Source organism: Callorhinus ursinus, unplaced genomic scaffold (genome assembly GCF_003265705.2).
Source record: "Callorhinus ursinus isolate GAN/ISIS: 27379988/994484 unplaced genomic scaffold, GSC_fseal_2.0 scaffold21, whole genome shotgun sequence".
Lineage (NCBI taxonomy): Eukaryota > Metazoa > Chordata > Mammalia > Carnivora > Otariidae > Callorhinus > Callorhinus ursinus.
In genome coordinates, this window is record NW_027397083.1 from 3,611,511 (window position 1) to 3,627,136 (window position 15,626).

At 46.3% G+C, this 15,626-nt stretch overlaps 1 protein-coding gene and 1 pseudogene across 1 annotated transcript in view; both read right to left on the minus strand.

Annotated features, from left to right (window-relative positions):
- The window catches only part of PTPRJ (protein tyrosine phosphatase receptor type J), a 52,343-nt gene that overhangs the window by 18,519 nt on the left and 18,198 nt on the right, over positions 1–15,626 (minus strand). Inside the window, exons 8-17 of the mRNA XM_025878701.2 lie at positions 14,443–14,700; positions 13,465–13,743; positions 10,576–10,866; positions 6,808–6,939; positions 5,169–5,379; positions 4,930–5,054; positions 3,649–3,736; positions 1,297–1,338; positions 754–762; positions 567–654 (exon numbers count right to left, since the gene is read on the minus strand). Coding sequence (XP_025734486.2) covers positions 567–654; positions 754–762; positions 1,297–1,338; positions 3,649–3,736; positions 4,930–5,054; positions 5,169–5,379; positions 6,808–6,939; positions 10,576–10,866; positions 13,465–13,743; positions 14,443–14,700 — 1,523 coding nt within the window. The remainder of the gene's footprint in view (positions 1–566; positions 655–753; positions 763–1,296; positions 1,339–3,648; positions 3,737–4,929; positions 5,055–5,168; positions 5,380–6,807; positions 6,940–10,575; positions 10,867–13,464; positions 13,744–14,442; positions 14,701–15,626) is intronic.
- Positions 11,276–13,120, minus strand: LOC141374713 (elongin-C pseudogene; annotated as a pseudogene).

Genomic DNA, 15,626 nt, shown 5'->3' on the forward strand with positions numbered 1-15,626 from the left:
GGGAGGGCAGCAGGGCAGGGCGGGGAGGGCAGCAGGGCAGCGTGGGGAGGGCAGCAGGCAGCATGGGGAGGGCAGCAGGGCAGGGCAGGGAGGGCAGCAGGGCAGCATGGGGACGGTGAGTGTGCATGGCCGTTCTGAGGGAGGGGCTCCGGGCTGGTGGGGGTGGTAGCACACGGGGACGGAAGCACAGAAACGCCTTCCGCAGCACTTCACATAATGCTCAGGAATGGACCTGGGCCACGGCCCCCCATGCCAGCCCCCACAGCTTCCCAATTATTCCAGTTAACAGCCCTCAGACTGAAATGCGCAGTTTCTCTCCCTCTCTCTGCATAATCTTCATTTCTCAATGAGATTAAACACACAAACCACTAGCAACGGAGGTACATCTAAGTGCTCCCAGCCCACACGGCCACAGTGGGACCCCTGGGGGACACGCAAGAGCTCCTCTCCCCTCTAAGAGGGCCACCTCTCATCCAGTGCTTTTCCCGTTCAACAAACATGGGTGGTTTCCCAACTTTCAGGAGACAGGTAAAGCAATTAAAAATACATTATTTACAATCACGTACTTCATATTCTTCTGCAAACCCACAGTTGGAGTCCGCTTGTTGTTTCTTAAAGTAGGCCTCGAAATTCTCCACTTTGATTAACTTGGATCTAAGAAAACAGAACAACTTAGGACTTTTTTACATTCCATAATGTTCACGCTCAAAACAGAAAAATACAAGGTATTAAAAAATTAAAGCAGCTACTCACTTTTTAGGTCTTCATCATAGAAAGGGAAAGGAAAAAAAAAAGCCATTAGAAACACCGACTCAATCTTGACTCTAGAAATGATAGTAAACATCTTCCCAAAAGAACAAAAACCATAGTAATAAATGGGGAGGGAGGGTCACTATAACGTTATTTACAAAACACTGAAATGTAAATCAGGAAATCTCACTTCTAGATCCTCTCATGTAACTCATTGGCTTTGTGACTTCCAACGAGGTCTTCTCCTAGATATTGGTAACCCATTTCTTTTTTCTTTTAAATCACAAAATACATATTTATTGGTAGAATATGGAAGTAAGGTTTTACTTGCCTTAGTAGAACATGGCAAGGAAGCTACTAGCTTCAGGAGACTAATAAACATAGATTCCTTCCAGAAAAACAAAGCTAGCAAGAACTTCTGGATGATCATGGCCAAATGTGTCAGTCAGAAAAAATGACAGCAAGTTCCACCAAAACTTCCCTAGTCACTGAACAGATTGGAGGATTAAATGTCTTAAAATAAAGCTCGTAACTCCAGAGACTTACTTAATTTGAGAAAAGGATACTTCATTATTCTTCGCATCTTTCCTGTTTTAAAGAAACAAAGACCCATTAAGACCAAAAAAGGGTAATTCTGGGCTTTTCCCCTTTCATGTATCTACAAAATGCCTTTTTTATATATATGACACTAAATCCTGTTCCCTAATACTAAGCTTAGAGGTCTAGGCAGCAAACCCTGGTTACAAATCTGTGAAGTAACTCTCAAACCATCCGAAAGTATGGAATAATCTTGCTCAGGCCACTGTCAGAAATATCTTTGGGTAAATGTATATCAGCAGCATGACCCTTTTGTAAAGCCAGAGTCATTTTTTCATACTGTTCTTTGAGAAAGGCTTCCTGATAAGTTAATGGAATAAACCAGAAAACATCTCCACTATAGGTACGGTGGTGGGGCTCCTGGCACTCTCCTGCATTGCTGGCTAAATCCCGTCTTGGTGTTTAAAAAAAAAAAAAAAAAAAAAAACCCGCCTTCTGGAGGGCAATTTGTCAGTATGTATCAAAATTAAGGGGCACCTGGGTGGCTCAGTGGGTTAAACATCTGCCTTAGGCTCAGGTCATGATCCCAGGGTCCTGGGATCGTGTCCCGTATTGGGCTCCCTGCTCAGCGGGAAGCCTGCTTCTCCCTCTCCCTATCCCCCTCCCTCCTGCTTGTGCTCTCTCTCTTTCTCAAATAAATAAATAAAATCTTAAAAAAAAAAAAATTGAAAGCAGGCATCATACCCACTGAGCCAGCAACTGCCCACTTTGGAATTTAGCCTAAGGAAATAATCATGAATGTGTCCAAGTATTTAGGGACAGGTTAAGTAACTGTGGCAAAAAAAACAAAACAAAACCAAAAACATCAGGAAAACTGAATTATTTTAGAGTTGAATACTCTGTATCCACTTAAAACAAAGATTTGAAGCTGTCCACGTCTTAAATAATAAAGCAGACTAGAAAATGATACATGTGATTCCGTGTGTGTGTGTGTGTGTGTGTGTATTCATGTGTGAGTTTCACAATTATATCAATGTTAAACGTAGTTTTGTGCAGGTGCTGTGATTATGAATTACCTCGTTTCTTTGCTCTTCTTCTTCTCTTGTTTTGTCTTTTGCCACAAGAATGTATAACTTTTATTTCAACAAGAAACAATAAAGCTGTTTTGACCCTTTCCTCACACACACCAAAAAATTTAAAATCTGCCTGTCAACCCAACAGGGCAAGATGGCGGCAGAAGAACCTGGCGCGGCTGTTTTCAGGAACTCGGAGCCAGAATGAAATTCCCTGGCTGGCAGCACCTGATGAGTGCAAAAGAATCCCTGCGGATACACAGGCTTCACCCGCCCCACACATGGTCAGATAGGAGAGCGAGCAATGAGATGCAAACACCGGGTTCAAGTTCATTTCCACACTTCCTACACTTGGCTTGTGTGTCCTCACAATGAGGCTTTCAAGACCTGCCTCCTAGACGATGGACTCTGAGAAACAAACTGAGGGTTCTAGAGGGGAGGGGGGTGGGGGATGGGTTAGCCTGGTGATGGGTATTAAGAGGGCACGTTCTGCGTGGAGCACTGGGTGTTATACGCAAACAATGAATCATGGAACACTACATCAAAAACTAGTGATGTAATGTATGGTGATTAACATAACATTAAAAAAAAAAAAAAGAAGACCTGCCTTCTAGAGCCCCATGAATATGAGAATTGATGGAAAACACAAATCCAGGCACACAGTAGGCACTCAAAACAGAGATGCTATTTTTACTATTTACGCACCATATTTATCAAACGCTCCTCGGTGTCACATCACAGATTATTGTAGGCATCGAAGCTGCCTATCTGCTAGTCAGGAAGCGCATGTGTTCAAACTTACCAATTCTAAAATGAAATCTCTTACCACCACACAACTGGCCCGTGAACCAGAAGGCACGGTTTCAAGGGAGCAGCCTACGCCGCAGTGTCTGCCGGGACCTGATGCTGGCAGGGGCTGCAAAGCAGGACTGGCCAGTCAATAGAGAGTGTGGGTGGACGGGGACATGGGGGCCCAAGACACCAGTCCTTCCAACTGTGTGAATGTCTGAAATTTTCCATAGTAGAAAGCTCCCTTCAAAGGTAGAGTATGGGGCGGGGGAGGCCTGGGTGGCTCAGTCGTTAAGCGTCTGCCTTCTGCTCAGGTCAAGATCCTGGGATCGAGCCCTGCATCGGGCTCCCTGCTCGGCGGGAAGCCTGCTTCTCCCTCTCCCACTTCCACTGCTTGTGTTCTCTCTCTCTCTCTCTCTCGCTCACAAATAAACAAAGAAATTCTTTAAAAAAAAAAAAAAAAAAGTAGGGTACTATCACCAACAGAAGTAACAGTCACCTTTTCTTTCTCCAGAAGATGAAGCCTCCCACAGCCACAATTACCAGGGCACCAAAGATGCACCCAAACACTGCTCCACAGATGACACCTGAGAAAAGTCCAAATGGGAGGCACTTCAGAAGGTGCTCACGAACTAATTTTGAGTTTTTAAAAAGAAAAAAGATGTTCACAAACAACAGGCCCGGAGTCCTCAAATCAGAATGTGTGTGTGTGTGTGTGTGTGTGTGTGTGTGTGTGTGTGTGTGTGTTAAATACCTTTGGACATAAAATTAGTCTAGGCATTTGGGAGCCAGGTTCCCAGCCCCGGCCCACCTCTAACGGGCTGGTCTTGAGAAAGTCTCGGCTCCCCTCCCCTCGGGTTCCTCAGCTGCAAATGTAGAGAACTGCACTGTCTGTGATTTGCGAGTTGTTCTTACTGCTGATGTCCTTCTTCAAACAAAATCGCATGCAGCAGCCCAATATATAACATAGAAAACCAGGCAGAAACGCTCTTGTGGAGGTAGGGTGGGGGCAGGGAGGGTGTCAGGACTGGAGCGACCCCTGTTTAAAAACCACTAGACAAAATGTTCCCCACAGTTCCTGCTACCTCTGAGTCTGTGGACTAATGCCCCGTACAAGCAGAAGGACCTACAGCACTGTGCTCAAGTGACGGAAAACCCGTTTGTTTACTGGGCAAGGGGGTGGGGACTCCCTGAACTTTGCTCCTGGGGCTTCTTTCCCAAAGCCAACAACTATCAAGTATAAAAACCAGACAAACTAACAAACCAGTTCATCACTTTGTCTCCGGCCTGAAGGTATATACCACCCCCTTGGGTCCCTGAGGCTCCCGAATCACTTCATTCTGTGGGACAGAGGACGGGCATGCTTGACAAGGAGTCTGAGGCCTGCCTCTACGCAAGTCACTGCCCTTCTCCGGGCCTTCACAGCCTCGTTTCTCAGAGAGGAGCTGGACAAGATGACTTCTGCGGCTCCTTCCGACCCTCAAGTTGGAAGGTTTTATGCTCTGAAAGTCAAATGGTGTGCCTGGCACGTGGGCACACAAATGACCACACCGAGAAAAAAGGACTCAGTGTGTCTGCAGAGTGGAAGGGCAACCGGCATGCAGGGGGCGGGGCGGGGGCGGGGCCTCCTTCCAGGAAGCGGAGGTGGGTCTTGATGGCCACATGACATCTCAACTTCTGGGAGGAGCAGCCAGCCCTCCCAGGGAGCCAAGGGAGGCACGCAGACACCGGAAGCAAAACCCCCGCTGAAATGTTAACAGCACTGTTGTTCTTTCTCTACCTGGATCCTGGGGCAAGAAAACTGCATCTGAATAGGGACCGAAGGACACGTAGCTCTTGGCCCCATCTATGAGTCCGTTACTGTGAAGGTTAAAGGTGATGTTGGTGAAGCCGGCCACACAAGCCCTATGGGATGACAAGAAGGCAAGAGGTAGCTGAGACATGGCCACCACCCCAGGCATGGAAAGCTTTGCACTCACGAGGCTCAGCCCCAAAGGGCAAGAACCACTAGGCCATTACCGATAGGAGCCCAGGGGTTCCAGCTTCCCATTGTAATAACCGTGCGTGGTTGACTCGTTCCCAACATCGACTTCGTATTTCAAGACTTCAGCCAAGCCCTGAGAACGTCTCTTTTCTTCTGTTGTTATGAGGTATGTCACGTAAGTGTCTGAGGCCCCCTTTTTGAAATCCTCATACGTATATGTCAAAACATCTGCAGACGGGTGAGCAGCTAAGAAAGGCACACGGGGAGAAAGTCATAAGCAAGTGACTGCCGACAGAGATAAGTTTCCCGGAACGCGTCTGAATAATGGCATTGACACTGGGCGGTAACGGTGAGAGCTGCCATCTCTCACATGTGCGCTCTTGTGTCAGGCTTTACTTATATCAAGTTCTACGTGCCTTACTTACTTAATCTCTGTGTACTAAACAATGTCACTGACAATAGTCTTCTCACGTGGGTTTACTACCCCCATCTTACAGGTGGGAAAATGAAGGCACAGAAAACTAAAAGGACCTGGGCCCAAGGCCACACTGCATACACAGTGGGGTTGATTTCCAACCCGGACCATCGACTTGGCACGTGCGGTCTCATCCACCACAGGCTGGTATTGGTCACTCTGGTCCCTCCGAAATATTGCCTCCTTCATTCAACGACATCTAAGCTTGGATTTTTGCTGAAAACCTTCGCCACAAAATGACTTGAAACAGACCCAAAATGAAAAGACAGAGAGACTGAGAGATCTCAGCATCAGTTGTTGAAACTCTGCCATGGGTTTATGACACCAGCAAATTCCTTGTCTTCCAGGATCCCCACACCCCTTACGGGATGCTTGACCTCTCAGTCCTCGAGGAGGTGAGGACAGTACCATGGGCTGAGAGAATGGGCAGAGGCAGCACTGCATTGTTCACATTTCAAGAATCAACGAAAACAACAACACTTGGCCCTGAAAACCCAGCCTTGTTGCAAAGCACCCACGTGCAGCTAACAAAGGGGCGTGTGAGCCACCTCCTCTCTCAGCTGTCAGGAAGATTTTTGCACGTTCCCACCACAAACGCAGAAATCATTTTCTGTTTTCCTTCAAGAGAAAGCCACCCTTTGAGTACGATGTGTGTGCGCGCGTGTGTGTGTGTGTGTGTGTACGCGCACACGAGAGAGAGAGAGAGAGAGAGAGAGAGAGAGAGAGAGAGAGAGAGAGAGTTGGTTAAGACTAACATTTTGTCACCTAAAAGACTCTGTGCTGTAAAAGAGAAGAAAAACCTAGGTCAGAGGTCAGCAAGGTATGAACCTACAGGCCAAATCCAGTCGGTTGCCCATTCTGATAAATAATATTTTATTGGAATAGCAGCACTCATTCTTCACAAATCCTCTGCGGCTGCTCTCAACCCACAGAGCCAGAGTCGGGTAGCTGTGAGAGAGACTGCATAGCCCGCAAAGCTTAAACTATTTGCTCTCCAGCCCTTTACAGAAAGTCTGTCAACCCTGACCTAGATCATTGGGCAACTAGCTCACCCACCCCCTTCTGAGTGCCAAAGCGTGGGTGACAGTGTAAAAACAGACATGTATTTGTATCTCCAATGTGCCTCAGTGGGCACAGGAATGGCCCCCGGTCACGGCATGGCTTATGGGCTGTTTAACCCATAACTGACCCCTCCTTACCATTCCCAGTGGTGAGAATGAGCGCATAGGCTTTGATGGGTCCGTGGCTGGCTTCAAACCCACTGAACTCAACCTTTACTGAATTGTGACGGATGGACGTGATATTCGGGGATCCATCTGGTGAAGGGGGGTCTGAAACAGAACAAAACGAAACATGATTACCCACCATTTAAAACCAAAGAGGGAACAAAATTATCAAGGAGAAGTTTGCTGCTGTGCCCTCAAGCTCTGCCCTTGCTCTGGGAGTGGTGTGGGGGGCTCATGCAGAGCACATCCAGAGCAAGAGACGGGGAAGGAAGTGGGAGGCAGAGACAGCAGATCCCCCAGCTCATAATGGCACCTTTGGCGTGCCCAGCCACACGCCCTGGCAGGCTCCCAGCAGCCTTGTTGTTTGAACACAACCTGCCTTTCCTATCTTCCCCCAGCCCCTTCTGACCTAGAGAACTGGGATAATACACAGAGAGCGAGAGAGAGCCTGTGCGGCTGGAAGTCTAAGGGGGGAGCCATCCGCAGCCACTTGCCCACCACGTGGATGCGGCGCCAGACAGCATGGTTGGCTGCGGACAGTGATGGAACAGAGAGCCCTGGAGAAAAGCAAAACTGACATAGAGAGGATGCACTTTCTCCTGAGGCCTGGCTGTGTTCCTGGTCCACATTCCTCAAACTAAAGTCCTCATTTATTTTGCTGGAGTTGGTTAAAAATGCCACCTAGAAAAACCCGGCTGACCCTCTTCCCAGAAACCAGAAAAGCCCACGCAGGAACATTCCATGCACAACCTTCATGTTGATGTGCCTCCGCTTTCTGAACTGAGCTTCTGAGGTCAGCCTCCGAATTAATACAAAAGGAAGAAAATGCTGAATTAAAGATGATCCTTCACAAACACACTCTCTCTCTCTCTCTCTCTCTCTCTCTCTCTCTCCCTAAATTTGCCTCCCACACACAGTTAGAGTGTTTTCATTACTGTGGTCGAGATTCAGGGAGACTGAGAAAACTGAACAAAAACACATAGCGTGGCTCTCACATTTGCACCGCCCAGCACGGCAGCCACCAGCCACACGGAGCTGTTGAGCTCATAAAACATGACCAGCCCAAATCCAGGTGAGCTAGACACAGACTGGATGTCAAAGACTCAGCATGAGAAAAGAATGTAAAATAACTCATCAGTAATTGACTTCATGTAGAGTACATGTTGAAATGATACTTTTACTATACTGAGTTAAATAAAATGTGATTTAAATCAATGTGGGCTCTTCCTTTTTACTTTTTTTATTTTTTAATTTTTGTAAAGATTTTATTTATTTATTTGAGAAAGAGAGAGAGCAGAGAGAGTGAGCATGCACGAGTGGGCAGGGGAGGAGCAAAGGCAGAGGGAGAGGCTGACTCCCCGCTGAGCAAGGGAGCCTGACGCCAAGCTCCATCCCAGGATCCTGGGATCACGACCTGAGCCAAAGGCAGACACTTAACCCACTGAGCCACCCAGGTCCCCTTTTTTTACTTTTTTTTAAATGCAGCTCCTAGGAAATTATTTTCTACTGGACAGCACAGCTTTGGGCAACCTCTCAAGTAACTGACAGCAGTGACCACTTGGGGGCACTATCCCCAAGTCTAACTGTCAACAACCTAGCCTGGCTTCCTAACCCAGGCTCCCAGGATTCCCCTCAGTTCTTTGCCTTCTAGCTGCACAGAGGGGACTAGATCGTCAGGAGCATGCTAGCTCATCCACCTGCACGGCTGGAAATCCTTTCCCTCTCTGCTTATCTGAATCCTATGCTCCAGGGACCCTGTCTCCCTTACTCACCAGTGTCCCTTACCCCGGGGCATAGAGTGAGCAACTAACAAATGATGGCTAAAAAAACCATCGCTCCATTTCTCCAAGATTTACCCATCCCATACCTCTCAGAGAAAATACAGCTCCACTTTTATGCTAAATAAAAGATGTGTTAAATTTGTATGTAAAAATTCATCTGCGGAAAGGGGGAAACCTGCGTAGCTCAGATGGTTGAGCGATCAACTCTTGGTTTCGGTTCAGGTCATGATCTCATGGGTCGTGAGATCGAGCCCCGCATCAGGTTCCATGCTCAGCCCGGAGTCTGCCTGAAGATTCTCTCCCTCTACCCCTCTTTCCGGGCCTACCCCGCCCCCCGCTCTCTCTCTCAAACAAATAAATAAATCTTAAAGAAAAATTCCTCTGAGGAAAGGGAGAGCTACAGATTAAAAAGTAAGAGAATTCCTGGACTAAAGAAGTGGTCATTATCCAAACCAACCATACTGTTCAGCTTCAGAAACAACTATTTCTGACAAGTTCCTTTTCTTCCCTAGACACTGCATGTAGCCCCAGAGATACCAATTCAGACATGGCTTACGTTCCTCAGTGGCTGAAGAGATGACGTTATAAAACAGAACTACAAAAAAGGTTCATTATTTCTATTATGTTCTAGAGTGCTGCAGAAACCCAAAGGAGTGTGACCCAGGCCATCTGATACAGTTGTGTACTACACAACTCCAAGGAGCCCCATGCACACTGCAATCCCTATGAATGGTGTCCCCTGGAACTGTGTGATGCACAACCCGAGCAGCCATACGTGGCCGCTCTCAAGTGGTCTTCCATACACATTACCTCATCTAATTTGTATAACAGTCCTGAAAGCTAGTATTCTTTCCCCTTTTTATAACTAAGAAAAACAAGACTCATAGAGATTAGGTAGCTTTTCTGAGATCACACAGCTGGTAAAAGGCAGAACTTAGAATCAAACCCAGGTCTGCCTGTCTAAATCCAAGGCTCTGTCCACAGAACCCCTCAACCACTTTTCAAGTCAGTGTCCCTGTAGTAAGAGACCTTCTTCTCTTACTATTACAACCACAGAGTCTCTGGAAAATTTCCAGAAACATTCCGATACCCTAAAGGAAACATACCCAGGGGTCAAAAAGCACAAAGCAAAACCACCCCACCACGTTGATCTAAGATGTAACGTAGGCAAAGGCATGGCGAGGAAAAGACAGATAAAAATGAAGCAAAGCTGTAAGAAGCAACATTTTTCCAAGTACAAGAAATAAGGACAATGAGCATGAAAAGTTTCACCAGTGGGATCCCCTGAACAGGAAGTGATTCCCGTTCCCCAAAATAGCTGGGAAGCTTGTCAATATGGACTCGGGAAATATGAGTCTTGACTGGATAGGTGATCATGGTGAATAAAAGTACTGTTCACTTTTTAAGTGTGATGGTAATAGCAATGTGGTTCTGTCTGAAAGAAAGGGGAAAGGAGCCTCTATCCAGGAGGAATACTTCTTGAAATATTCATAAATAAAAGTACAGAATGACCAGGACTGGTCTCAAAGTAATCCAATCAGGGAGGAGGGGATCTAAATGAAAGAAGATTGGTCAAATTCTGACAATTTGTGATGATGGATATGGGGGTTTCTTTATCCTTTCTTCTACTTCTGTATCTGAATATTTCTATGAAAATGCTTTCTTTTTTAACGCAATAAGGGAACTTACCACTTAAAAGAAAACGTGGCAATGAATTATTCTGTAAAACAAAGGAAACTTTTGGAATATTAAAAATGAGTCCCTCTTACTCTATGCTTTTTAAGACTAGATTTCTATAGAATTAACAGTCTGGGCCAACAAAAACAAGTATTTTAGCAGAAATTTAAAAAGAAATACAGATTTCTAGGCCACACTTGCAGATCCACTGGGTCGGCATTCTCCAGAGGTGACCCCAGTGCCACCTGCCGCCCCCCCCCACCGTCGCCACCACAAAGCCTACCTGTGATGCCAGTGAGGCAGGTGTTTTGGGCGGGAGACGCCATCTTGTTGCAGGAAGAGGCAGTGATGCTGATGTTGTAGGAGGTAGAAAAATTCAAATATGTGACTTCCGTCTTGTACTCAGTGCCGTTCTCTGAGGAGCAGCTCTCCAGGTCTGTCACATTTTTCCAAGCTCCTCTGCTGATCTCCAGCTGGAAGCCCATGTTGGTGCCAGGAGGGCAGGCCCACTTGAGAATCAAGGTTGGCTCTTTGGGGACAACTTCGCAGTGGAAGGAGGCTACTGGTGCAGGATCTGCAAAGCAAGCACAGCTCATCATGAGAGTCTGGGACTCGTGCCTTTGCAAACACTGGCCCTGAGGGAGCAGCAGAATCGTGGCTCATCTGTAATGAGGAGAGAGCCATGAGGTATGGCAGAAGACGCAGAGGCTGACCTGGAATCAGGCATTACTAAACTGTGTGACCTTGGCTCAGTCCCCCAACTAAGCCTCAGCTGCAGGACTGTACGGGGATTATATGAAACAGTGGTCATCAGTCACCACGCTGGAAGAGAACAGGGCTCCATGAGAGCTCACTGTGGCATAACGGTACGGAGGCAGCAACAACTTCACCCGCGGTCATCTCATCTTGGGGCCCTCCTGACAATCCTTCTGGAAGAGGTAGGATTTTTTTTTTTTTAAATACTGAAAAAAGTTAACAGTTTATTGTAATTTATTTTATTTAACAATCTAGGAAGTTCGCAGCCATCAGCAGTTCCAGTGCAATTTCAGGTGCAATTGGGAATTCAGGAATCTCTGTGGAGCTGTTAGTGTAGCGAACCTTGTAGGTAAAATACGTGCATACTTTTGATAGCACATGTGAAGGAATCTCTCTAAAATTGACTGCATTAGTTTCGTTCTCAGCAAACTGACCTGGGCCACTCAACATGGCTTTTATTGTTCCACATGTTAGTGCATGTTCTCTTTTTACAATAAATTCATGACCATCCGAAGATATCAATTTGACATACATGGCATCAGGGCCTTCACAGCCACCATAGGTTTTCTCTTCTCCATCCATTATGTTCTTATGAAATTCTACTTTACTTCCACAGGAACGTTAGTAGTTTCTCGTCAGCCCTGCAGCCACCGCAGCCACCGCACCGGGTCCCCGCGCACCGCCACAGCCCCTACTCCAGGGCCGCCCCACCCCCACCCCCAGCTGCCTGCCGCCTGGAAGAGGTAGGATTGATGCTGTCCCACTTCGCCGACGAATCAGCGGAGGCTTCGAGAGGTTGCGTTAAGTCGCTAAAGATGACATGGCTGGTAAGCAACAACGGCAAAACTGGACCCCAGGTTTCCTAAGTCCAAGTCCAGGGTATTTTATGGACACAAAACATGCTGAATAATCAGTGGTAAATTGGGGTCAGTTTCTTCATCTTTAAAATGGGGCGTTAGGGGTGCCTGGCTGTCAGTCGGTTAAGCTTCCGACTCTTGATGTTGGCTCAGGTCATGATCCTGGGGTTGCGGACTAATGTGCTGGGGGAGAGTATTATCACCACTTCAGTGCTGCAGTATTTTACAGCAGGAAAAGCACTAACAAATCACTTGGTGCACCTACCACATTCTCCACCTGATGCCTGGAAAAGTATCTGCCCAATGCACACCTACCCCCACAGCTCCTCTTCCGGCCGCCCCCAGTCATAAATGCTCATCCATATTTTTCTCTTGTTATAGGCTGCAATGATTATAGACAAGATAAATATCAGCAACGGAAGCCACCCAAACCCCAAAGATCAGTGTCCAGACCAGGTGGATGGAGCCTGCGTTAGCAGAGATGACTCAGAGCTGCCAGGATTTCTCTAGCTGCTCCACGTGAAAGGTCATAGGTCATCAAGGTCCCAGCTCCTACACTACCAGGGAGGCTGAGCCAATGGGGACCCTCCACTTCCAAATCCACCTGAACACACTTGAGTAGCTTGGTCAAAGGAAGAGAACTTATAGGTAGAAAGATGGTAGAGAATAAAGTGGTGCACAGGTGCCAACGTGACAAAGGTGCCGCAACCAGATCGGTGAGCCGAAGCACTCAGAAGCATCTGTAAAACAGTCCCTGGTTTCCTCTCTGAAAGTTCCCTCAGTTAAACACAAGGCCGCCCCTGGGTTCCTCTCTGAAAGCTCCCTCAGTTACTGCCCCTCTCTTTATAGCACTAGTTACACTGAGAGATAAGGATCAAGACAGGTGAAAAGGCTGAGCATCCATTTTAACAATATCCTTTCAATCTTCTTCAGTGGGGAAGTCAAACTATGAACTACAAGCCTGGATGGCATCCATTTCCTGGCCCATTACTTCTTGGGTCTCACCATCTACCCACCCGTCGCCCCCTTGCTCCCATTGGTCCACTCCTGCCATCCTGGCCTCCTGCTCTTCCTTCAACAAAGCAGGCATACTCCAGCCACAGGGCCTTTGCACTGGCTGTTTCTCTACCTATAATGCTCTATGCCCTGATAGCCATATGGCTGGCTCCTTCACTTCCTTCAGGTCTTCGCTGAATGGTTACCTTTTCACGGGCGCCCCCTTCCTTGTTCTTTTCCCTCTCCCTAGCAGTAATCGTCATCTAATAACTTACTTACTTATCTTGTTTATTATCTGTCTTCCCCACCAGAATAAAAATTCCAGGAAGGCTGGGACTTATGGGTGTCACTTAACAGTGCCCAGCATATAGCAACTGTTCAATAAATACTTGTTGAGTGAATAAATGGTAAGAACGACAAGACAGCACTAATAAGCTAACAGGGTGTCTTGAAGAGATCAGTGTACTGCATACTACAAGAAACTTAATAAAGTCTGTGGAGGACCTACCTGCAAGGGCAGCGCCACACAGGAAAGAGTCCAAGTGGCACCTGGGGCTACTCACCTGTACAGAATGACTGCCAGCTAGGAGCCAGGGACAAGGTGGCGTTCCCCACTTGGGTGAAGATCTTCACTGTGTATGCCGAGCCAGGTATCAACTCGGTGACTGTGGCATTGGTGATACCCATGTCTGTGACAAGTTGTGTTGCCCCGCTAGAATTTCCATCCTTCTCAATAAGAAGGTGGTAGATGTACGTATCAGAAGCTTCATCAGAGTTCTGCCAACTTAAGGTTGCTGCTGTGGTGTTGGTACATATTTTAATATTGGATACATTGCTGGGCACTTCATTTAAAAAAAAAAAAAGCATGGATTAGCCTTCAATTCTAGGACTATTTTATTTACTGCCTCTAAAAACAGCCTGGCCCCCTTGGGACAGAATAAATAAAAGTTACATTTGCTGACTCAAACAATAGAAGGCTTCCCAAAAAGACCTTCAGAAAATAATTATATAGATTAAGTCTCAAAAAAAATTTTTTTAATACTTTTAAGCTTATCTGAAATACATTTTCCAGATATAATTTCCTGTTTTGGAAATCTGATTAATGAAAGATAAAAATATACTAAAAAGATAACACAAACTACCATGTCTACCATATAGTTAGATCAAACATTAGCAAGACACCCTTACTGCTGCATGCAAAGCTCCTCGCTTGAGCAATATCATCTAATGTCAACATGACAAGGTGACCCTCCTCTAGTCTGTATTCCCAAGGAATGAATGGAACACTTACGTCGTCCATGCTTATCGGATGGATCACTTTCTGCTTCTAAAGATAATTCCAGGTTCACACAGCTCAGCACCAATGCTGAGAACAGCAGAACCTTTGCTGATTTCCAACGTTTTCCACTTAAGCAGCTTCCTACTCTACCAGGAGCCCAGAAACACAGTGGTTTCCCCAATGTTTAACCAATACTTACTTCCCACCCTCCAGGACAGGGTGAGCGAGAACAACCCTTGGCAGGGCATCCTAAGAAACTTACATGTGTACTGTACAGTGAAGTCGGACTCGCCCACGACAAGGTTCACTTCTGGAAATATCGTGATGTTGTATAAGGTGCCTGGAACCAAGTCCTTAAGAGTGATGGCTTTGTGAGAACTGTTTGTCTTGTTAAAACCATACTTGGACCGTACATCCAGGCAGTAGGTATAGTCAGAAGCATTATCTGTATTCTGCCACTCCAACTCCATTTCGGTCGTGGTGACTCGGAGCACACGGATGTCAAAGACTACACTGGGCTCTGGTTGGAAGAAAGGAAGAGAAAAGGAAGTCTGTCAAGGACCATCATAATGCCCAGCTTGATTCTGAAGTGTCAAGACAACTGTTCTTTTGCCATCAAAGTCTCAAATGAGTTCACAAAATGTAAACTCCAAAACAAATGAGAAACACACACACTCATTTCTTTCTGGGATTTTGGCTCTTCCATAACACAGATGAATGTACCAATTCATCCTATCAGTTCTCTGGTCTTTTGCTTTTGCCCTAAAAGCGCCCCCTTTGGGGGTCTTCTGGAGTGGAAATCATGTTCAGATTCCTGATCTGAGTGCTGATGACCAGATGGGTTCAATTTGTGAAAATGCATCAAACCACACACATAGGCTGTGTGTGTTTTTCAGGATGTATCCTATATCTCGATAAATAGGTTTTTATTTTTTAATCACTTCCTCAAAAGAAAACATCTTCCTACAACACAGTCAGGCATACTGAAGGGAATAGCTGAAATGGAGAGTTGACATTCACTAGATTGGGAGAATTTGAGGCCAGGGTGAAGGGAAAACACACATACACGGTCCACCCTCAGAGCTGGGCTCAGAAGAGAAATCTCCCTCAGGAATACTGTGGGTACCCTGATCCGCCCACCTCGCCTCTACACACCAAACCAGATGTAATACGAATGCACAGATCATGGCCCAGAAATAACAACATAAGCAGGGCGTCTTTCCCGCCCCTGCTTTCAAAACACTTCTCTTCTCACCTGGGAACCAAGGTCATCTCTAATGAGAGGAATTGAGTGACTGAAGGGGACAAAAGAGGGAAATATTTTCACTGTAAAACATTTTGTGGGGGTTTTTTTTATCATTATTTTGTACCACATGCATATACTCTCTTCCAAAATTGATTTTTTTTTTAAAGTGTGTTCTTAAAGGGAGGCAGCTTCGAGAGGCT